General features: G+C 43.4%; 1 protein-coding gene across 3 annotated transcripts in view; it reads left to right on the top strand.

Annotated features, from left to right (window-relative positions):
- LOC308314834 (A disintegrin and metalloproteinase with thrombospondin motifs 20) overlaps positions 1–23,757 on the top strand; it is a 147,256-nt gene that overhangs the window by 117,478 nt on the left and 6,021 nt on the right. For 2 of the 3 annotated variants that reach the window (XM_080762575.1, XM_080762574.1), the window contains exons 29-37: positions 3,606–3,773; positions 10,895–11,068; positions 14,051–14,221; positions 15,100–15,291; positions 15,994–16,123; positions 17,811–17,905; positions 18,788–18,882; positions 19,817–19,950; positions 22,323–22,414. In XM_080762575.1, coding sequence (XP_080618701.1) covers positions 3,606–3,773; positions 10,895–11,068; positions 14,051–14,221; positions 15,100–15,291; positions 15,994–16,123; positions 17,811–17,905; positions 18,788–18,882; positions 19,817–19,950; positions 22,323–22,414 — 1,251 coding nt within the window. Of the gene's footprint in view, positions 1–3,605; positions 3,774–10,894; positions 11,069–14,050; positions 14,222–15,099; positions 15,292–15,993; positions 16,124–17,810; positions 17,906–18,787; positions 18,883–19,816; positions 19,951–22,322; positions 22,415–23,757 lie in introns of those variants that run through there. The other variant, XM_080762576.1, reaches the window with a different exon arrangement.

Raw genomic sequence — 23,757 nt, 5'->3', positions numbered from 1 at the left:
GTGTGTGTGTGTGTGTGTGTGTGTGTGTGTGTGTGTGTGTGTGTGTGTGTGTGTGTGTGTGTGTGTGTGTGTGTGTGTGTGTGTGCGTGTGTGCGTGTGCGCGCTAGAAAAAAGGCAGGAGGTGCGTCTCTAGTTTGAAAGGGTTCAAATGTGTACACTGGTAGAAGATGAGCATTAGTTTATCTCGGGGGGGGGGGGGGGGGGGGGTGTACAAATGGGTCCATTTTTACACTCTCCAACTTCAGCACTTACATCCTATTATACCTCGTTGACTGGGGTCCCCCAGTCAATACTCTGTTTTCCCTCTACACCAAATCTCTTTGCAAGTCCACAACATGTCGTAACACGATGCGTTGTCCATGCTAAATCTTCTTCTTTCACTGTTATGACAGGCCTAGAATTAGGACACTATAGGGTTCACGGGGTTAAATTAACATCCATGACGTTACTGATTGATTGAATATTTTATTTACATTTGTAAAGTGGCCTACAGCCGTGCAATGAGTTAAAATGGCAAATGGAGGATACACAAAAAGCGGAGGGCTTGTTGTTTCCATGGTGTACGACGCATGAGGAGTGTACTCACCGATGGGTTGCTCAAAAGCGTCTCTCAGGCCACAAACATCAGGGTGGTGTAGTTAGAAAATCAAAAGGAGATTGATGATAAAGCTTGCGGTAGCCTGCAAGGAAGAAACAACAACAAGACATCAAGAAATGTCTCCAAAAGAAGCAGGCTGTGTCTCTATCCACAGAGCCACATTAGACTGATGTGACCAAGTTGAGGCTACAGAACAGAAAAAGTGCGTGCAATTGGTGTTACGCAAGATGCTGAGATCATAATTAGAGAACAATGCAATATTATGTGTATTATCTGGGCCGGAAAATATGGCAAGGAAAAACGTAGCCCCTTTTCTCGTCTTGTGGCACCCCAGTTCGGAGTGGCTTTGTGCTGGGGCGCTCACTCGTCGAGGGCAGAAAATAGCTTGCACCCCCTAATTGCTGTCTGGCCTTGTGCAGGACAGAAGAGAGGCTAGAATATTATTCATCCAACTGTCTCAGTCATGGGCCTCTTTTCAAAGCTTTCATCAGAGACTGGTTTTTATTCTTTGTTTTTTCTCCTTCTTTCAAGCTTTTCCTGAAGCATTTCTAGTCAGCTTATTTGAACCAGATGACTGTCTAGCCATGTGATGCACATGGATCCAGGTTCCTCTCTGAATAATGCTCTTCCTCCTGTCTGTCTGTCTGTCTGTCTGTGTCTCTCTCTCTCTCTCTCTCTCTCTCTCTCTTCTGTCTGTCTCTCTCTCGTGTTGACGGGGACTTTAGAAGTATAATTCCTCTGTTTACTCATCAGAGAGATGGCCTCAGCCCACCCATGGCTGTTTAACGGATTCTTTTAAAAGTCAAATCCATGTGTTTATCTTCGTCTTGTGTACATGACGCATTCCCTTGGCCATGACATGCAACAGCTGAGGCTGACCCAGCGCTTTTCTGTTCCGTTTTTTTTTCATCTATTTAGTGGAGAAGAAAAGTTTTTGTTGTATTTTCTGACGACAACAAAACAACAACCCTTCTCCGGTTTCCTTGGTGGCCACCGGCAGTTTAATGTGACTGTGGTTGATTCAGCCATGCTACCAACCAGACCTAACCTATACTCACTGCTGGATTCAACAAACAAACTGGCAGTGGTGTACTTACTTTATGTACAAATTTCAATACTTTTACTTCTACTCCACTACATCTCAGAGGCAGATACCGTTATTGAACTTTTTACTCCACTACAAGTATTGTTGTAATTGTACATTGCGTTTCCCGAAGATCAAAATGGCATGAAAGGGGCATACGGGCCCAATGCATATTAAACTGGGTGGTCCTTGACATTAAAATGTTTTGGAATCACTGTGCCGTATAACTATACGGATGAAAGGGAATATCTATCTATCTATCTATCTATCTATCTATCTATCTATCTATATCTATATCTATATCTATATCTATATCTCTGTCTGTCTGTCTGTCTGTCTGTCTGTCTGTCTGTCTGTCTGTCTGTCTGTCTGTCTGTCTGTCTGTCTGTCTGTCTGTCTGTCTGTCTGTCTGTCTGTCTGTCTGTCAATGAATGAGATGAGTACACATTAAATGTAGAAAAAATTTAAGTTTAGTTTTACTTGTGATTTTACATTTGATTTGGCTTTTGTTCTATAGAGGTACTAGACACTTTTGATTTATATTGAACTCATTGATGAATTTTTACATTTTTTTTGCTGTTGTGGAAAGGAATTAAACTGGATTATTTTGAGACCGATCTGATATGGCATTATTATGACCAATATGGACGATTCTGATTATAATACCGATTATATTGTGCATTGTCTCTGTACATCTGTAACCCACGTAACTCGATGGAGAAGTGTTCGCCCCACCGACACACGTTCCACTTCCACCCCACCACATGGGGTGCAGTGCCCAGTGTCGAGTTGGTTGGACCCACGGTTGTCCAGAACCGCCCCAAAAAGGCCTCTTCCCGGGCTCTGGACCGGATCTCCATAATGGAGCTGTCCTGTTCTGACATCATTCTGACAACTGCATCCATATTTGGGCATGCCTGACAAAGAACTCCATATATAGGCACAAAGGGGACACAGACATAATATTTGGGTGGGGCATGCATTTCCAACTTGCATCGTTCCAAGTAGGCCAGTGCCCAACTGGCACCGGTCTAGTTGGGCAAATGTGGGTCCACAGGCTAATATGTGTCATTTTGGGTGTCCTCCAATCGCTGCATTAGAAACCACCTGACGACACAATTTGCGTCCTCACCTTCGCCATCAATTTGTGTTATGCAATGTTTGTTTACACAAACACTCAAAATTGTCAATGGCATTTAATGTTTGAGTTTGGACATAATTTGGGTTACACTGTACACACACCAAAAGCTGGACAGAGGGAAAGAAATCACACCTGTGTGAAGTGAGGGGCGCTCTTATCATTATACATCATCATACATCATCTCATGAACAACTTAATTTATGTGATTGGTTAGCCGATTTGCTCGTCTACGTATGACGTAAATTTTCCCTTCATTGTCAATGGCATCAAATATTTGTGTTGCCACAAATTTACGTCATATTTGAGGAACATATGACCTAATTTCTCCTTTCATTGTCAATGGGGACAAAAGCTGTATAGGGGCTAGCGCATATACAGCTTTAAAAAAAAAGAAAATAGCCCATCCACAAGCTCACAGTGAGTTGTGACGAGTTGTGAGCTTGTAAATCTGCTATATTTTAACACTTTGGAAAACGTTTCGCCTACGATGGAAACAATTACGAAAATAAGAACGCTGTATAGATTGAAAGGGTTTAAACATCGGTACACATAATATTGCCGGTACCGATTTCATAAAAGAAAAAAGTAAAATAATGGCCGATATACAGTATGTTACTTGATAAAGACTGCAAGGTCGAAATGTTAGCATTTAAAAGTGAGTTGCGAGCCCCCTCTTGTGTTCCTGCCAAACCCATATATTGGTCTGACTCTAGTATACATTTTGAACAAGATTGTGCTAACATCACCTCCCTTCCTACCCCTCTCTCTCTCTGTCCCTGCAGTGCTCTGTTAGCTGTGGCCGAGGCACTAAGCAGCGGGAGATAGCGTGTGTTTACCAGAACCAGACCCAGATAGAGGAGGAGCACTGCAGCCATGTGGCGCGGCCGCGGACGCAGAAGGCCTGTCGGGCCAGAGGCTGTCCCGACTGGAAGGCCAACAGGTGGCAGGAGGTATGTGTGCTGTCTACTCTAACACTGTCCCCCGCTGACTCCCAAAATATACACCCCTAAAGTCTACACAGCTCCCCCACGGGGAGGGTGTTAACAGTAACTGTTGAACCTCAGTGCTGAGAAAATAACTTATCCCATTAGGACCTGAGGGCCGATTCTACTTTTTTTTTTTTCAAAAACAAAAATATCAGATGTACAAGCTCGCAGCACGACACAAAGTGATGCGCTGTGAGCTTGTATATCTGCTCATTTTTTATAGCCAACGCAAAAATCTAAAATGACTGATCATTTCCAAATGAATAGTAATTGCAGTTCGCCAAGCCCAAGCTAGCAGCACGTTATGAGCTTATATACATTGGCTTTTTTTTACTATATCTGAAATAGGGCTTATAACTGAATTCACTTGCGTCACTTCGTGCCACACTATGAGCTTGTATCTGTATCTAAAACGACACAGATGCTTCCCTGGGTTCACGACACTCCGTCTTTAAGTACAGTACTCGAGTAAATGTGCTGTAGTTACTGTCCAGGCGTTTCCAAGGGTTCCCAGCACACACAGAGCACACACAGAGCACCTGTTCAATCAACCGTCAGTTTACACACGTTCAAGAGCAATGTGCCGTTTCTTCTCAGCGCCAGCTAAACACCGCAGGCAGGCTTTGCAGAACTGTTTATATGCAATATATTCCCACTTGTAGACCCAACACTGAGATTGTTGGGGAGGGAAATTCTATGCTTTTAGTAGTGAGACGATTCTCAGCTGTACGGTACAATACTGGGTGTTGCAGAGGTGTTGCGCCAGGATTTATTTAGCTGCGTGAGATATCCTACTTCTTCTGAAGTGTTAAAATGTAACACTTTTCACACCGAAAATTAAAGCGGCAATCCGAAACTTTCCTGCCCTACCCTGGATTAGAACGAGGGTCTTCCACGTGAGCGAAGACATGTTTACTATTGTGATCGCCTGTTGTCATCTCATGTTTTTTTCCTGTGCTTTTTGAGAGTTCATCTAATAGACTGCACATTTTGTGTTTGCATATAATATAATGACAATGACATGTTGAACGTTGTTAAATGACTGAAGCAGACCAGAACCGAGTCCGTGCGAGGCTGAGTCCTCCTGTGCAGATGGAAGAGTGGGCATTCAGAGTGACATACTATGCTGTAGGGCCCCCAGGCTCAGCAGAGTGGGCATTCAGAGTGACATAGAGCCCCCAGGCTCAGCAGAGTGGGCATTCAGAGTGACATAGAGTCCCCAGGCTCAGCAGAGTGGGCATTCAGAGTGACATAGAGCCCCCAGGCTCAGCAGAGTGGGCATTCAGAGTGACATAGAATCCCCAGGCTCAGCAGAGTGGGCATTCAGAGTGACATAGAGTCCCCAGGCTCAGCAGAGTGGGCATTCAGAGTGACATAGAGTCCCCAGGCTCAGCAGAGTGGGCATTCATAGTGACATAGAGTCCCCAGGCTCAGCGGAGTGGGCATTCAGAGTGACATAGAGTCCCCAGGCTCAGCAGAGTGGGCATTCAGAGTGACATAGAGTCCCCAGCCTCAGCAGAGTGGGCATTCAGAGTGACATAGAGTCTCCAGGCTCAGCAGAGTGGGCATTCAGAGTGACATAGAGTCCCCAGGCTCAGCAGAGTGGGCATTCAGAGTGACATAGAGTCTCCAGGCACAGCAGAATAACATAGGCTCCCCAGGGTTCTGCAGCACAAACAGACACTGCATGGGCAGAGCAAGAAGAGACCAGGCATGATGGGGGGAGTGGTGGTGGAGGTGGACCAACCACACAGAGCTTGCCTTGCATGGCATCTGCTAGCGGAGTGGCCACTCCTCCAGCCAGGCTGGTGGAGCCTTGACACACGTCTGTCTCAGATAGACTCCCGCTGGGAAGGGGGCGCAGCAGTCAGCTGCGGGGAGCCGACAGAGAGACGACGTGAAAGACTCAAATTTATCACGCAGACGTTGAGCAGTAGACAGTGGGAGGATGCTTTGTCACGGTCTGACAAGGTCACCGGGAGGGGAGGGGAGAGGAGAGGGGGTTGGTCTGTCCAGAAGCAAACTAGACATAGAGCAGTGCAGCATTCTCACAGTGAGAAAAACTCTCATTCTCGTGGATGCAATCGTCGCTGTCGGGTGGAAACCTCTTACGTCCAAAAATAAGAGTTTTTTTTGTTAATGTTAAAGTTTAACTTTTTCTACACATTTTGCGTGGTAGGAAATGTTTCAATCAATTTCTCAGACAATCCTCCTTATCACCTCCTTGTGAGAAAACCCTGAGCTTCCTGACGCTCCCACCCCTCTCTCCCCCCCCACCCCCCCTCCCTCCCTCCCTCCCTCCCTGGTGTCTGGAAGTAATCATGTGTGCCTCCACAGTCCACACATACCACCAGTAAGCATGAAATCCTCAGCCAGAGCATAAAGACATGTTTTATATCTTAACATCCATACCTTAGACAACTATGAAAACCTCAGCAGCAGCAGCACGAAGGCAGACCCCCGTTAGACAGACACGCACACACACACACACACACACACACACGCACACACACACGCACACACACTCACCTTGGCATGTACGCCAGTGGTGTAAGAACGTGCTCTGTCCATACCTCATTTTAAGGAGTACAACGTATCAATACGACACAGTGTAGAAATACGTACACGTCCTGTATTCGAAATTTGACTTGTGTAAAAGTAGAAAAGTATTGGCATCAAGATATGCTTGAAGTCCCAAAAGTCAAAGTGCTCTCATGTCCTATTTTACTAGTTGTTTCAAAAGTTTTCAACATTCTCAAATACTGTAGACGATCTACAGTAAAAGCTCACAACGCTGTAAGCTTTTACAGTCTCTAAGTGTCTCTTTTTTGTGAAAAAATATGGGCAGTGGGCTTTTAGATTGGCTATTTTCTCCACGTATAAGAGCCGTACAGCGAAGTATAAAACATAGCATAACTGTCTGTCATGAATTGTCGTCAGTTCCCATTGGTAACACCTGATTTATTATGTAGTCGTGCACCGAGTCGTGCGTCTGAAAGAATAGCCAATCCACAAGCTCACCACGTATCTCAGGGTGACGCGTGTAGATCGGCTATTTTCAGTTTGTGCCCTTACCGTTTGCCCTCCCCCCCCCCCCCCCCACACACACACACACACACATTGCCGATAGCCAGCAGATTGCTAGCTAAGGTCTGGAGCTACTCAACGCACCGACATCAAATAGTCTCCTCATTTTTCAGCTCCGCCTGTGTGTCATCTCTAACAAGGAAAGCCATAAATCTCCTGCAGCCAGATTAGAATCAAGTTTCCTAAATCCGTAACCGTTATCAACCGGTCGCAACAACAGCTCCAATAGTGCTGCAATAGAGCTCTCGCTTTCACATTTAGAATGGTGTCGGGCCGAAAACCTTGTATGTCCAAAACTGTTTTTTTTTTCGTTCTTTTTTTAAATATATCTTCATAATCATTTTAAAGTAGTGAAAATAGCCGATCTACAATCTCACAACGTGTCACATCAGGACGCATTGTGAGCTTGTAGATCGGCTATTTTCACTACTTTAGGGCAACACTCTTGTATGCATTCATTTACGGAGAAAACATAAAAAGTCGAAATATAATAATAATAGCTCAAATGTATGTAGCGCTTTTCTAAATACCCAAAGCGCTTTACATAGGAACACTAGGAACAGACTTTATTAAGAAAAAATCACACACGTGTGAACTGAGTGGTGCAATCCCCCCCCCCCCCCCCCCTCTCTCTCTCTCTCTCTCTCTCTCTCTCTCATTAGAGACACAGCACTACCCCTCTCTCTGTTTCTGGCGCCCCCTACTGGTATGAAAAGTAACATACTCGTGCTCATAGGCACAGGTACACAGGTATGTACACGGACATTACTGGTTGTAGGAGTGGTTGCACCACTCAAAAACAAAGCAAAACAGTACAGGGTTAAAAAGATAAAGGGATAAACGAGGGAAGGGGGGGACATCCTAACCAGACCTCAGCTGGGGAAAGCTATCCTGAAGAGGTGGGTTTTGAGTGAGGTTTTGAAAGAGAGGAGAGAGGGAGCAACTCTGAGATGGTTAGGGATTTCATTCCAGAGTTTGGGGGCCGAAACATAGAAGGCCCTGTCCCCTCAGGTGCGGTACTTGGCCTTGCGGACCTTCAGGAGGTTGGCTTCACTGGACCTGAGGGAGCGGGGGGGGACATATGGTTCGAGAAGATCGGAGAGGTAGGGGGGAGCCAGGTTATTGAGAGCTTTGTAGGTGGTGAATTATTTGTTTGACGGGAAGCCAGTGTAGGTCGTGGAGGACGGGTGTAATGTGGTCTCTGGAGCGTGTACTGGTGAGCAGGCGGGCAGCGGAGTTTTGCACGTGTTGTAGTTTGTTGAGGACTTTGGAGGTGGTGCCATTGAGTATACTGTTGCAGTAGTCAATCCGGGATGTGATGAATACGTGGATGAGGGTTTCGGCAGTAGGGAAAGACGGAAAGGGCCGGAGGCGGGCGATATTCCTGAGGTGGAAGAAGGCGGTTTTGGTGATCTGGTTTATGTGGGGGAGGAGAGGGTGGAGTCAAATGTGACACCAATGTTACGGGGGGGGGTTGAAATATGGAGATACAAGGTTTCTTTCTGCCTACAATATAAAGGAATAAGGCCTCCCCTCCTGTTTGTACATCTTTGTCCGGGGGTCAGATTTACTTTTGTTCTCGGTCCAGAAATTGAAAGTCTTAAGAAAACACACACACGCACACAAAAATCCCCCCCACATCCACGTTTATTCAGCCACACACCCTGCAATGATAACATGCGATCCTAATGAGAAACGAGCAACGCAAATACATCTGGAAACTTCTGGAAACGCGATACCCTACACTGTGTAATGCACACACTGGTCCGGCTGTGCACAATCACGGAGGGCCTCGTCGTGATCCGAAAGGCAGAAAGGTCCACGGGAATGTCTGCACGGAAATCAGCCTTATCAGTGGAACACTAAAGCCATGCTCCATCTCACACTGTTGCAAGTGAATGTCAATGTCTTCTATTCAAAATGTAATGTACAAAAACATCCTGTGTCCATATAAACAAAAATAACTCATGCACGCAGAAGAAGTTTTTTTTAATTGTATTGAATTATTTTGTACATTTAACGTTTTTTTTTTCCTCATTCTGTTAAAACCGTTCCAAAATAGACTATAAAGCTCACAAGGCGACGATTGGCATGGAATAGTCCTAGACATCTTCAAAATGGAAAAATTAACATACATGTTAAGAACTAGATTAGACAATTTCTACCAAATTTGGAACAACTGGATTGTGCATATTGCCCCCCTGAGAGCGGACTTCGTGTAATCTCACTGGTTCATTGCCTGCTGTTTGATTGTATAAATATAAAATGTATAAGACACCTCTCCTCCTCTCGTGGTCGAAGACCAAAGCTATATTGTTTTTGTCCCCCTCAGCATAAATGTATATACTTTAGTTGTTGTTGTTTTTTGTTTCTTATGTCTTTTTCCGCCCACTCTTTCTTTTTTCTTTGTCCTCCTGAAATGTACCACCTGAAGTATTACTGACGTGCCTGTCTCTGTTTGAGTGTGGACTCGATGTCTTATATAGGAAAAAGGACTATACTATACAGAGACATTGGAGATGTTGCCACATGGAGGGGGGATGAGGGAGGGAAGAGGGGTGGGGAAAAAAAAGAAAAGAAGAAAATCTTGGGAACTGCTCTTATATCGTTTGTAGAAATGCTATATGTACAATTATACTGCACTTTCCGAATAAAACAAATATTATAAAAAAAAAAAAAAAGCTCACAAGGCATTGCGGTGTATCGCTTTGTAGAGCTTGTGGATTGGCTATTTTCAAATAGCGTCGTAGTCCCGCCCCCTTTCATGGCGAGGAGAGCCCTGGAAGAGAATTCCCCGTTCATTTTCCTCATAGACTTTTCAAAAAGTACTATGAGTATTTATTTAAAGACGCCGCGGACAAAGCCAACTTAGCTCGTGACAAATCATGACAATAAACACAATGTTTTGGGCCGATCAAATAATTAGTAAGAAGAAAACATACATAAAACACATAATTTCCATTTTTATTTTTTATGTCTGTAGCTATTTATGTAGCTACTAGTGTCTGTAGCTTATGTCCTGTCCAATATCCGAAAAAGGTCTAGGGCGAAGCCATATAGGCACACATAGAGCACACCAAACAAGAGGGCTCCCTCGCTATGCAGGTATTCTGTCCCAAAGGACATCAAAGACATGCTGTGATACATAAGACCCTGGTCCACGTGTGACTGTGAACCCAGAAACATGGCTCAACAAAGCTAGCGTGCTGCTTTGTATGGTTGGACCACATCGTTAAAGGTGATTCATAGCGGAGATGCACAGTCTGCAGACCAAACTAAACATGTTTCTGAAGTATTAATGGCACATTGAGAGGTTGGTCCCACGGGCAAACAAAATGGCATGTCGGCTAGAAAGAAGGTACTGTACCATGTAGGCCAAGATGGCGGAGAGACGGAGCAGTGCATTTAGAGCAGTGTATTTAGAAGCTGTTTCAAAGGGAACCAAATTAATTGACTTGGGTAAGGTGCTCCATTAAGCACTATAATATTTGTTGTATGACGAATAGCAATCTACAGTACAAGCTCACAGTATCCATACAGTACATACATTTTTAACATGCAAATGTCTGCCTATGGCATGGCCAAAATGGGCATGTCAGGTTGTAAATCATCAAATGCAAGTGTCCAGAGTCCTCTTCATAATGACCCACGTAGTTTTAAAGCTGTGGTTATGAGATGGAACCATAAATGGGCAGCCACTCACATCACACAGATACAGCAAGTAAAGTGAGTTTTTAAGTGAGTAAAGTGACTCTTGGTTTTCTATTGTTTGTCTTGGGCTTCTTGTCATTGTGCCTGCGTTTGTGTAATTCTCTCTGTGTCTCTGCCAGTGTTCTGTTCACACAGTAGCCTCGTAGGTTTCTTGTTGTTTCTGTGGCGTTTGTGTCATGCTCGCTTTTGTCTCTGCCAGTGTTCTGTGGTTTTGATGTGCGTGTGTGTCATTCTGTTGTTTTGATGTGCGTGTGTGTCATTCTGGCTATGTCTCTACTCTCTACCAGTGTTCTGTCACCTGTGGAGTCGGGGTCCGGAAGCGAGACATCTACTGCAGGCTGAAGGGCACCGGGAAGGTGAGAGAGGAGCTTTGCGGCATGCTCGCTCGCCCCGCCATCGTCCAGCCCTGTCAAGCCAGCGAATGCACCCATTACACCTGGGTGGTTGGAGAATGGCAAGATGTAAGCAGCCTCTCTCTGTCTCTGTCTTCAATCTTTTCTTCTGGGGTGCCTCAAGAGGTGTACTCTGTAAAATGTCGAGGGAATCAGGAGGACACATTGTCTGGAGAATTTTCACAACCGGAGAGCCGTTTCCATTTCAGATGCTTTCTCACGTAAATAGTCCTTGGTCTCTTTCTCTCTCTCTCCCCCCTATCACTCTTTTGTCTCTCACTCTCTCACACACTCTCTCTCTCTCTCTGTCTCTCCCCTATCACTCTTTTGTCTCTCACTATCTATCTCTCTTCTGTCTCTCTTTGATCTCTCTTTGCTCTCTCTCTCTCTCTCTCTCTCTCTCTCTCTCTCTCTATCTTCCTACAGCTGTTTTGGAAACATGCTATCATGATGACAATTAAAGCGCCGGCCCTAGTGGCAACGGACGTGAGAGACGTCATAACAGAGTTGCCTTCTCTTCTTAATTAATCTCCATATATCCGTTGACGGACCAGGCACCTTTAAAGTCTGTGTTTTCAATGAAGATGATGTTAGTGTGGGAGACAGATGTTAAATCATCTCGCAAGGTTTTTCTTTTTTTTTGGCAAGGGAAAACACTCACAGAGCTCTGTAGATCGTCAGAGCACCAGCTGTGTGTGCTGGCACTCAACACACGTTAAGCCACTTGAATCCATGGATTAAAGTTCTCAGTTGCCACAACTGATTTCAGTCATTTGGATTCCATCAAAATCAGCCTATCTATATTTTTATTAGCTCTCACAATGCGTCACTCCGTTATTATTTTAAGATTAGAGCATTTGAAGTGGTCAAACTATCAATTTGTTCAAAATTAAGCATCTTCCATAATATCTCAATAGTCTCAGATATTTAATATAAAAGCAATCTGTGATTTCTTCACCTGGTTGGTAGTATGTAGGACAGCAGGAACAATTTGACTAAAACATCATAATTTTACATATTGTCTCAATGTTAATTGTTTAGAAAACGGCACTAATGTGTTCTTTCACACTGTTTCACAAACCACACATTAGGTCCCGTTCAAACATTTTTTGTCATGTGATTTTATTTAGCTACAAACAGCGTACAAATGTACAGTGTACAAATGGAACCAAATGGATCCGTTTATATTTTACAGTGTAGAACGGGTCCCAAAGATACAATAGGCCTATACCTTTATCATGTGTGGGTTTATGTATGGTCTCACTGGGAGTCCTTGACATTGGAAAGGTTGAGAACGAATGCATTAAAACATGAGGCCCAATGCATGTGGTAGCACTGAGTAGCACATGTTGTGTGATGCTAGCACAATTCTCTCTCTCTCCTGCTTTGACCCTCAGTAGTGATGCTCTCTCTCTCTCCTGCTTTGACCCTCAGTAGTGATGCCATTTAAGGACTGTCAGTAAGGTCCTCGTACTGCAAAGGGGGAGGGGCGGGTGCTCTTATGGTAGAGCTCCACTTGTGTTTCCTCCATTAATTACAACCTCCTTCCTATCATCACTGTTTGGCCTCAAAATGGGCCAATGTTTTCATCATCATCATCGTTATACGCTGCACACTCAAACATACGCCACGTTACCGCATGCAAGATGTATTCCAACTTCCCGGTCTCTGTCGTCGCACGTGATCGGCCCCATAAAGCATCAGTGGACTTGGGGTCAAAGCAGCTTTAACTGTCCATCCATGATTTGTCTCTCTGTTTATGGTAGCGATGATAACTGAGCCATATGGTTGAGACTGTTGTAGTCACACTGTCATACAATACATAACGCTGTGCGGGCACAACACCTTGTATCTCCATTATGTTTCAAGTTGTGTTTATTTTTATTTCCGTATAATTGAATGTCCATTGTTTAAGAGTGTCACGCAAAAGTAGCAAATAGCCGGTTTACAAGATTGCATTCTGAGCGACTGGAAAACAGTTGATTGTTTTCCCCATTTCCTGAGAAGTATTGTTTTGTATTGTAGGATCTGTTTTGGACATACTAAGGTATCCTGCACTCAGCTGCTGCGTTTTGTTAGCAATGTTAACTGAACCATGTGGTTTGAACTGGTGTAGTCAAGTCACTGTCATACAATACTTATTTTAACAATGAGCGCTATTACATGTCTATGAAATACATCTCATAATGCGTTCAGACAGAGCAGCTTCTCTTTACTGCTGTCTTTGTCCATCTGGACACTGCAAAGATGGTGAGAGCTCCTTATGCTTTGCTGCTGGAAGCTCAACACTGCCCCCTCTGGTTACAACCAGACACTGACAATGCAACAGGTCTCCCAGCAGCCCTGCCTCTTGGGGGAAAAAATTAGGCTTATCTTGGTGACACGATTACAGTACATGTTTCTTCTAACCCCATGGTTAACCTGCCTCGCTATCATGGTGGAAGAAGTACTATATAAAAGAAAATACTCTGTTACTGTAAGTAAAAGCCCTCCCCCATTCAAAATGTACTTAAATAAAAGTTTAAATGTAATGGCATCACACCAACTTAAAGCACCAAAGCAATTGAACTGATTTATGTCCCATTTCAAAATGTAACCACATTATGTAAGTGGTTAATGTATTATTAGTAAGAATTAAGTAAAGCAAAGTAACTAGATCTAAAACTAAAGCCTGCAAATAATTGTAGTGGAGCAAAAAAGTACAATATTTGCCTCTGAGATGTAGCCGAGTAGAATACCATAGTATTGAAAAATGTCTATCTATCTCTGTCTCCGTATCTCTAAGTATTGATATGTAAATACTCAAGTGAAGCAAAACTTACTCTGAATTGTTTTGTCACTGAAAACTGGACTATATGAATAAGCCTTAACCCATTTTGGGCGAGAACCCCTTTTGGTGTTAGCATTATGTAATGCTTTAGCTATTGAAAAATAGCATATCTACAAGCTCATAGCTTGTAGGTCTGCTATTTTTGAAAAATCAAAGAATTTTTAGAATCTGATCTCAGGTCAGAATGGGTTAAAATGTGTCCCTCCGCCTGTGCTCTGCAGTGCAACGTGACGTGTGGTTCGGGGGTGAGCAGCAGGGAGGTTGGGTGCCTGGGTCCAGGGAGGACCCCGGTCCAGGACCGGTACTGTTCGCCGTCGTCCCGTCCCGTCCTGCAGAGGCCCTGCAGCGCAGCGCCCTGCCACCACACCTGGATGATGGGACAGTGGTCACAGGTACAGTGGTACTCAAATGCTGCTCTGTTACAAGTAAAACACTGGAATTCAAAATGTACCTGAGTGAAAGTACAAAAGTATTGGCATCAAAATGTACTTAAAGTATCAAAAGTAGAAAGTACTCATTGGGCAGAATGTCTCATTTCAAGTTTTCAAAAATATTTAGAAAATAGCCGATCTACAAGCTTTTATTGAGGACACTGAGGACTGAGGACTATTATAGTATAGAGCTACACTTAATTTGATGAGTCAATTTAGTTGATTATAAACAAGTGATTAGACATCACGTTTTTTGATTACTGATTACAAAACGGTTTCTCATTTAACCGATTAACCTACACGAGCAAGATTAAGTTTGGTTATCAGTTTGGATTACTGTTAATTTCCCAGCGCTAATGTGGTCGGCAAAGTACGATAGGCCTACTCAACTTCAGTGTTTGAATCTAAAGTATATACTCATCAAATATTACAATTTTGTACTTGAAAGTATTAAAAAGTACAAACCTACTTTTTCTTTTTACAATGTCAATACATCGATACAGACATTTCCCCCAAAATCTGTGGCCAGATTTTCCAGACATTTTCCAAAAATATGAACATCACAGAGATATAAGCTTGCATTGCTCTGCGTTGTGAGCTTATAGGAGCGGCTGTTTGCACTTTATTTGAAATAGTGCCTATAAGTGGTTAATTCAATGTACTTTTCCCTTTCCGAGAAATGTAGTGGAGTCAAAAGTACATCATTGTTGTAATCAAATCAAGACACCATTGAAGAGAGTTGATAATATGTGTGCCAATTGTGTGTGCGTGTGTGTGTGCGTGTGTGTGTGTGTGTGTGTGTGTGTGTGTGTGTGTGTGTGTGTGTGTGTGTTGCTCAGTGCTCTGCCAGCTGTGGGGTGGGCTACCAGCAGCGCATGGTGTCCTGCTCCGTCCAGGCCCAGCAGCACCCATACACCCAGCCCTCTGCCAGTAGCACCCACTGCCCTGAGCCCCACCCTGAGGCCACCCGACAGTGCCTCCTCAGAGACTGTCCACACCTCGCCTACTGGAAAGATGGTCCGTGGAGCAAGGTGCAGTACTCTGTGTGTGTGTGTGCGTGCGCGTGCGCCTGTATGCGTGAGTCAAAAACTTGTTTAAGCTTGAAAGTGTTTTTTGTCGCCTGCCGCAAGGAACAGATTTTGGCGCTAATGATGCAAGGCGTCATGCCAAGGAGTATAAATTAAGCGTTAGTTAGGGTCATTATTTAGCTATGCAGAGAGCAGTTGCCATACTTTAACAGAGGTTTTGCCCCGAGTCACTGGCTTTGAATTTCTAATTTAGCCAAATTTGGCCCAAGTTGCCACTGAACTTTTCACAGTGCTTCTAATTAAATTACACATTCTTATGATGGAGCATGAATTTATGTTTTTGTAAACTCATGCCCCACTTTGTCATCCAAGAGTGTCGCACAAATATAATAAATAGTTAAAATAGCAGAGGAAGGCTGTTGGACGAAACATCCGGGAGTGATCTGTTTGCGCCTGCAGATCCTGAAACATCCGGGAGTGATCTGTTTGCGCCTGCAGATCCTGAAACATCCGGGAGTGATCTGTTTGCGCCTGCAGATCCTGAAACATCCGGGAGTGATCTGTTTGCGCCTGCAGATCCTGAATGCTGGTGATCTTTTCAAAGATACTGTTTCTGCCAGAACCGTTGCACTCGATACACGTGAACTGTGAACTATTCAACTGACAGGTGCTGCTCGCCTTTCTCTTTCTCTTTCTGTGCTCCAGTGTTCCCAGACCTGTGGGGCGGGGGTGATGGAGCGGGGGGTGTGGTGTGTGACACCCAAAGGCCAGCCGTCCAAGCACTGCAGTCCAGCTGACAAGCCCGAGGCCCAAGCTGCATGTCGAGAGAGAGAATGTATGTTCTGTCCTGGTCTGGTCTCAGGGGATGATAAATGCCACCCCCAAACACAACACAAATGTGTGTGTGTGTGTGTGTGTGTGTGTGTGTGTGTGTGTGTGTGTGTGTGTGTGTGTGTGTGTGTGTGTGTGTGTGTGTGTGTGTGTGTGTGTGTGTGTGTGTGTGTGTGTGTGTGTGTGTGTGTGTGTGTGTGTGTGTGTGTGTGTGTGTGTGTGTGTGTGTGTGTGTGTGTGTGTGTGTGTGTGTGTGTTTCCTTTTTTGGGCTGCAACCATACATTTATTAGTCTTGCATAGCCAGACACCTCTCTTCTCTTCTCTTCTCTTCTCTTCTCTTCTCTTCTCTTCTCTTCTCTTCTCTTCTCTTCTCTTCTCTTCTCTTCTCTTCTCTTCTCTTCTCCTCTCCTCTCTTCTCTTCTCCTCTCCTCTCCTCTCCTCCTTCTGCATGTACTTACAGCTATTATTGCAGCACCTATGAACAATATAACCCCAATCAAGCATGCAGGCCAAGTGTTCTGGTCTGTTTAGTGCTTAATGCCAAACAGAAATGTGTAGAGTAATGTTATTAAATTGACTGCGCCAGATATGGCAGCCAACTCCATATCTGATTGCGTTTATTGAAAGTCAACTTATGTTTTTAACACTCCGGGCAGAACCTTGACTTTAAAAATCTCCATAGCGTGCTTATTATGGGACATAATCAAAGTAGAAAATAGTCTGCACGCAGTTTTCTGTAAATTGTAGTTGTAAACTGCCCCATGGGGGCGGGGTTGGGAAGTGTGCCAGCTGTTAAAATGTTAAAATGTGGCAGCGAGCCAAAACGTTTGCAGGTTCGTTCCCCACATTTTCAGATGTTTAGACGCGGCCCTGAGGTTCTCTCTGGAACGTTGGGCCGCCCGACGGCCGCTGCCAAGTCAGGCTCTGGTGGAATTAAAATGATATGCTCGAGTGACAGCCAGTTCAGCGGTCAAGTATTAATGCTAATCAGCTAATCAGAGAAATCTGGCCTCCGCACTGTACCATGGGACAACACAAGAGGAAATGGAAATAAAATGTATAAGTGGGTTTTTCTCTTTTTCCTTGACATGAAAAAGTTTGAGCATCACTATAAGTTTTTCAGAAAACCTTTACGATTTAGAAGACATTCTGTAGAATCAGCCTCAGGCCACATTATACTAGCTTTTTGGGTTTCTTTTTTTGTGGTTTCTCTTCATCGATCATGAAAAGACAGTAATAAGTACAGTAATAACATACATCTGACCCACCATAATCAAAAGGATAGCACAAAACAAAAGCTGACAGCTTGTTTCCATTGCGGCCCATAGTATACATACGAAGTGTAAAATGAGCCATTACGACACCATCAAGGCCCAGACAAAATACATTTTAGTCGACTAAAACTAAATGAAAACTATTCAAGACACTACGACTAAAACTAAAATCGAAATTTGCTGCCAAAAACAACACTGATACACCCAAAGCCACCATGTTGGGTGTCAAAACTTGTATAAACTATTTTGTTTGTATAGTACTGTGCACTGTGCACACTATACACACCCATGTCTTCATGATGTCCACATGAAATTTAGAGGGTTTCTACTATGTTTACAATTTTTCTTTTGGTGGTGTTTATTGTCTTATTATCATTTCATCGAGGTGCTTTATAATTTTTTGTCCTCCCTTATAGGCCAGCTGTTCACGTCTTGCCGAGAAGTCCAGATGAGTCAGGGTGTGAGGATGGACGGGGAATACTATCTCAAGGTCAAGTCACGGATCCTACAGGTGGGTCTGCGCTGTCCATATTAATCTACCACACGTCATGACTCCAAGCTTGAATGGTCCCTGCAGGACTGTTGTCTCCTTGGGATCTAGATCTGTGCTGAGATGACTTATAGGGCTCCATCGTGTGCCACCCTTATCCCCATTTTATTTTATTAAAATAATTTTAAAATAGTTCTACTAGCCGATCTACATCTACACGTCGTGAGCTTGTAGATCAACTATTTTAAAAGGTTTTTAAAATAGTAAAAAATGGCAAATAAGTTCAGGGATAAGGGTTAAGGGGTGGCGCAAGATATAACCCTATAGTCTGTTGTCTCCTTGTAGGGAGATATCGAAGGTATCGAACCGATACCGTTATTTTATAATAATTTTGTTGAAAAAGCCTTTTGTGATTATGAAGGTTGCAGATAGGCCTACAGTGTTTTCTGGGGAAGCTTTCAAAAGGGTCAACAAGTCGGAACAAATTATAAATAAAAATACTACATTCCAAGCTGTTTATGTTGGGATATGCAGGGCATTGGTGCACACATCGTTTTGGAGTAAATAATTCAGTGTTTACTGTATATGCCTTTTTCAGAATGGACAAAATATATATATTTTTTTTTTATACAGAATGAGATCATAATATCGGTTATCGGCCAGCATTCCCATCCCTATCTCCTTGTGATTTCTAGATCTACTGTGCTGAGATGGATTTATAATCTGTTGTCTCCTTGTGATTTCTAGATCTACTGTGCTGAGATGGATTTATAATCTGTTGTCTCCTTGTGATTTCTAGATCTACTGTGCTGAGATGGATTTATAATCTGTTGTCTCCTTGTGATTTCTAGATCTACTGTGCTGAGATGGATTTATAATCTGTTGTCTCCTTGTGATTTCTAGATCTACTGTGCTGAGATGCAGACCGACTCTCCCAAGGAGTATGTGACCCTGCGCAGTGGCCAGACCGACAACTACTCTGAGGTGTATGGATACAGGTGTGTGCATAACGGAACGTCAGGGAATGGGATGACTCATAATAGGAGTCATACATAATAGTCAGACAACACATATTCTGTGTCGTCCAGCTATGACTGGGCGGCTGTGGCTCAGGAGGTAGAGCAGGTCGTCCAATGATCTCTGGGTCGGCGGTTCGAATCCCGGCTTCTCCTGTCCACATGTCGAAGTGTCCTTGGGCAAGACACTGAACCCTACATTGCCTCCAATGAGTTGCTTGGTGTGAGCTTGCCACCATTGGTGTGTGAATGTGGGAAGTAAGGACGCTGGCGTTGACTGTTTGCCGCTTCACCTACCAATGAACCATTGTAAAGCGATTTGAGCACTTGGAAAAGCGCTATAAAAATGCAATTCATTGCAATCCATTGACTTAATCACAGTTTTGAGCAGATAGCTTAGCTATATAAGAAGCCAGCCACTTTCAACCTGCCCATCCTTATTATGCTTTGTCGTATAATAATATAGACGAAGTTGTATGACGAATTGTGGAATATTGTGGAATGTCCAAAACTGTTCAGCATTAAAAAAGAAAACAAATACAGCAGATCTACAAGCTTAAAAGAACAACCTGTCAGCGGGGAGTGTTGGGCGGGATGAGTAGGACGAAGGCTCTACGTCCTCCCTGAGGGGCTCCTCACTGGCAGGTGAGAGGTGAGTCAGTAGGCTATGACAGCAGTGACAACACAGAAATGTGTGTGTGGAGGAATACATTGGCATAACTACTAAATTGGGGAGAAAAAGGTGTTAAAAGTTAAAACAATTATACTCTAAATGTAAAAAAATACAAAAAAAGTGCGGACTGCGGATAGATAAAGTTATATTGTATTAACATTCTATACCATACAGATTGGACAAAAAGTACATTGTATTATTTATATTTCGTAAAATGGCCCTGATGTTCCATTGAACCCAAAGGTTGCTGAACCCCTTTGAATGTCCGTACAACGGCAGTAGAAGACCGGACTGCGACTGCAGAAACGACTACTCTGCAGCCGGATACACGCTCTTCAGCAAAGTGCGTCTGGACCTGGTCTCCATGCGCATCACCAGTAAGTCATGATAGTCATCATTATTACTACCGGTACTCTGCACTTCATATAATAAGAAGAAAGCCTTTCCAATCGGCCATAGCCACTTCTATAGGTTGTTAATGGTATGGTCACATATGCCAATTATGAAAATTGCTCAACATAATTATGCAAGTTCGCATCCGGCAGTTTCTATATGCTGGGTATCCATATACTCAACATTTCTAACATAAAACCTTGGTGTACTCAACATGCCTGGGTTCACATTCTGGCAAGTGGACTATAAGGCCTATCTTCTGTTTCTGAGGCAGCTTGAGGGGAGGCCAAGGGGGCCAAGGGGGGAGGCATTAGGTCCCATTTTTACTTTTAGAGTCTTTGGTATGACCCGGCTGGGGATCAAAAAACGAACTCCCAGTCTCAGGGTGGACACACTTGAAAAAGATTGAGAACCACTGGTATAAATCACCCAATAAGGACCACACAATAATATTGTTGTAACCTCTGTGCGCCCCTTGCCCCTGTATTACCTATAATAATGCCTTGTGCAAATGAAGTTCTGTCCACATGCAATTTCCGTTACTTTTCTTTACTCTCCTCTATCAAGATAATGGTCTTTCAGCGGCCTGGGTTCACATCACCAGGTCGCACGCACGCACGCACGCACACACGCACTTTTCTGCTCAAGCATCGTAATGGATGTAACACCTCACATTTGTTTTCTTTGGCCTGGGTACACGTGAGCACACACACACACACACACATACGCACACAGATATACAAACTCACATATCTTGCTGCTATTTAAAAAAAAAAATCTTTGACGTATTGGACATGTTTGAATATTTTTCTTATTTTCTTTCTCTTCTGAGGGGGGTGGGGGTCCCAGGTACAAAACCTTTTCAGATGGTCTGTGGCGGCCAAATGCAATTTGGGGTCCTTGTCACGAACACGTTTGAGAACCACTGGTCTAGTGCCCTCACCTAGAACCCTTTCAGTCCTGCACCCCGTGCTCCCATGTCTGGTCAGGGGTCAGCACATGTTCCCACCGTCCCTAGCTGGACCCACCCTCTGCATGGTACTAATTTAGCTTTCACAGCAGCTTGACGAGAGAGAGAGAGAGAGAGAGAGAGAGAATAATGAGTTCAAGATGAAGGCTAAGGTTATGAGGAGATGCAGCAGCTTGTGCGTGCGTGGAGACTCTTAGGGACGTTATCATCATCTCATATAGGCAACGTGAAGCCAGGCTGGGGGAAACAAGCACTAGTCACGGTTAACATGCGTGACTGACTGTGCAGTGCAGTCTGAACACGCGACCCACTTACACTGTTGTAAAAGGTTCACTTCACTATCACTGGATTCACCCCATAGGTAGACTGTAAAATATACAAAGCCATCCCCCATTGGTTTCTACAGACGATTTTGAAGCCACTTTTTCAGCGAATTGAAATCTGCCATGTTTTAGTTAAACAAACAACGCCATTGACAATGGAAATTTACGTCATCTTGTCCCTAACACAAACATTAAAGGTGATATAGACAAGTTTTCAGCCAAAATTTAAAATATAAATTTACTTTTTTCCCTCCATCTATATTATGATGCTGAGGTGTTCTCCTGCAACAGCACACTCTCCCTTTGGCTCCCTCTGGCTGAAGGGACTGTTTATATCCACTACAGTTTACTCGGGACATCAGGGATTTAAACTTTTAGCCAATATGCAGCGCGAGGCTGAGACGGTGTGTTCAACCCAGCAGTATTATAATGAAAATGTGATTGCGATGTATAGTATTATCCCCATATCTTAGTTTCACCAACATTGTTCATGTGAAATAGTATGTTTATGATTTAATAATATGTAGGCCTATTGAAATTATGAGAATTGCTATGTATAGCCTGGTCTGGGTGGTGTGAAAACACCAACAGCCAGCACCCCTAAGAACTCGGAAGATCCTAGAAGTCACAGAACGTCGGACCCCCCATAAAGTCTCCTGGTTACATCAATATCGTTCATGTGGAGTGGGTTGTATACGGCTTATTTGTTGAAATGGTGGAAGTGGAATTGAGTAATAGTATCATGTGATGGTTTGTCACCACCGCGGCGACCACGACTGCCTGTCGGCTTGAAGCATGCGTTACCCGTGCTCACCAAACGGTGACAGCCGTCGCGGATCATCATAGCGATTTTTTTTCATTGCAATGAATAACCGTGGACAGAGTAGTTCACAAACACTGGAAACGTGTCTATATCAACTTTAAATTACATTTGTTTTGTCCGTGTTTGTTTTACATCACTTAATCATAGCAACATGAGTTTGACTTTTGTTTTTGTTGTTATTATTATTATATATTATTTCATTCATTTGAACTGCACATTTTGTCCATTTGTGCTCTTTAGCCACAGACCTGCAGTTCTCCCACACCCTCCTGGGACGACCTGTGCCCTTCGCTACAGCAGGAGACTGTTACAGTGCAGCCAAGTGTCCACAGGTAGGTGATACTGTACATGACTGTCTGGCACCCTATAGGGCGTCGCAGTCCCGCCCCCTTTCAGAACGACGAGTGGCCCAGGAATTGAATCCCAATGCATTTTTCCCATACGCATTTCAAAACGTATAAAGACCTTTTAAGCGTCGTACGAAGACAACTCTTGTTGTGACAAATCATGACAACACACACAATATTTTGGACCAAACAAATAATTACAAAGAAGAAAAACAACAAAAAAAGTGTTGTAACCTGATGTTTTTTTCTACTTTCTAATTCTTTGTTTGGCCCGAAGATTTTTGTGTGTTGTCATGATTTGTCATGACAAGAGTTGGCTTCGTACGACGCTAAAAAGGTCTTTAAATAAATACGTTTTGAAATGCCTATGGGAAAAATGCATTGGGATTCATTTCCTGGGCCACTCGTTGTTCTGAAAGGGGGAGGGACTGCGACGCTCTATAGGGTACCACAGAAGACTTTGATAATATTTGGAATTTATCAATATCACTTCAGTTTAACCACCTAGACTACACTTTGTAAAACAGACCAGAGTTGTTCCTCCATTTCAATCTACACCAAATGCCTTTGCCAAAGATATAGCATATGTACAAGCTGATATTTTGTCAAATGTTCCCCCCAGAATAAAAATAAAAAAACAAAAATGTTTTGAGAACCACTTTATTATTGAAATTTATTGAAAAGATTTCCAGCACAGGATGAAAGTACGTACATACATAAATACATTCGTATTCCTTTTTCTTTGTTTTACACTTTAAAACAACCCTAGTTCATGTGGACCCGCCCTCTTTGTTTGTTTGTTTTTTTCTTACTTATACCACTGGTGTACACTTCATCCTGGCCTCTAGCTCATATCGTTGTTGTCAGGCAGAAACCTCTTATCTCCATTATTTATTTATTTAGTAAGTAAATGCTTGATCATCATACTACAGCGTCTCACAAGAGCATCGGATGTTTGAGCTTGTACATCTCCTACTTTTGCAAATTTTGAATTTGAATCCTGGAAACAGTTTTATATCTGCAGTGGGATGTTGACCATGTGTTCACTATGTAGGAACATACTGTACATGGTATGGCCTGAAGTTCAAAGTGCAATATCTCTTCTATCCATGAAGCAGATCTTCCATCTTAGCTCAGTGGGTTGAAATTCCATCTCCTGTGTGGGAGACCTTGGTTCATATCCCAGGGAGAACATACAGTACATTTTACAGATTGCAGGTTTAAAGATTAAAAATGGGTATTTGATTACTTAATTCCGGATTGTTTTGTATGTGAAGATACAGTATTTATTTTTTATATACATAGCCTATACAATACAGTGTATACCG

The sequence above is a fragment of the Protomyctophum bolini genome, assembly GCF_963924005.1.
Source record: "Protomyctophum bolini genome assembly, chromosome: 4".
In the NCBI taxonomy this organism is placed as follows: Eukaryota; Metazoa; Chordata; class Actinopteri; order Myctophiformes; family Myctophidae; genus Protomyctophum; species Protomyctophum bolini.
This window is presented reverse-complemented; position numbering and strand designations above follow the sequence as displayed.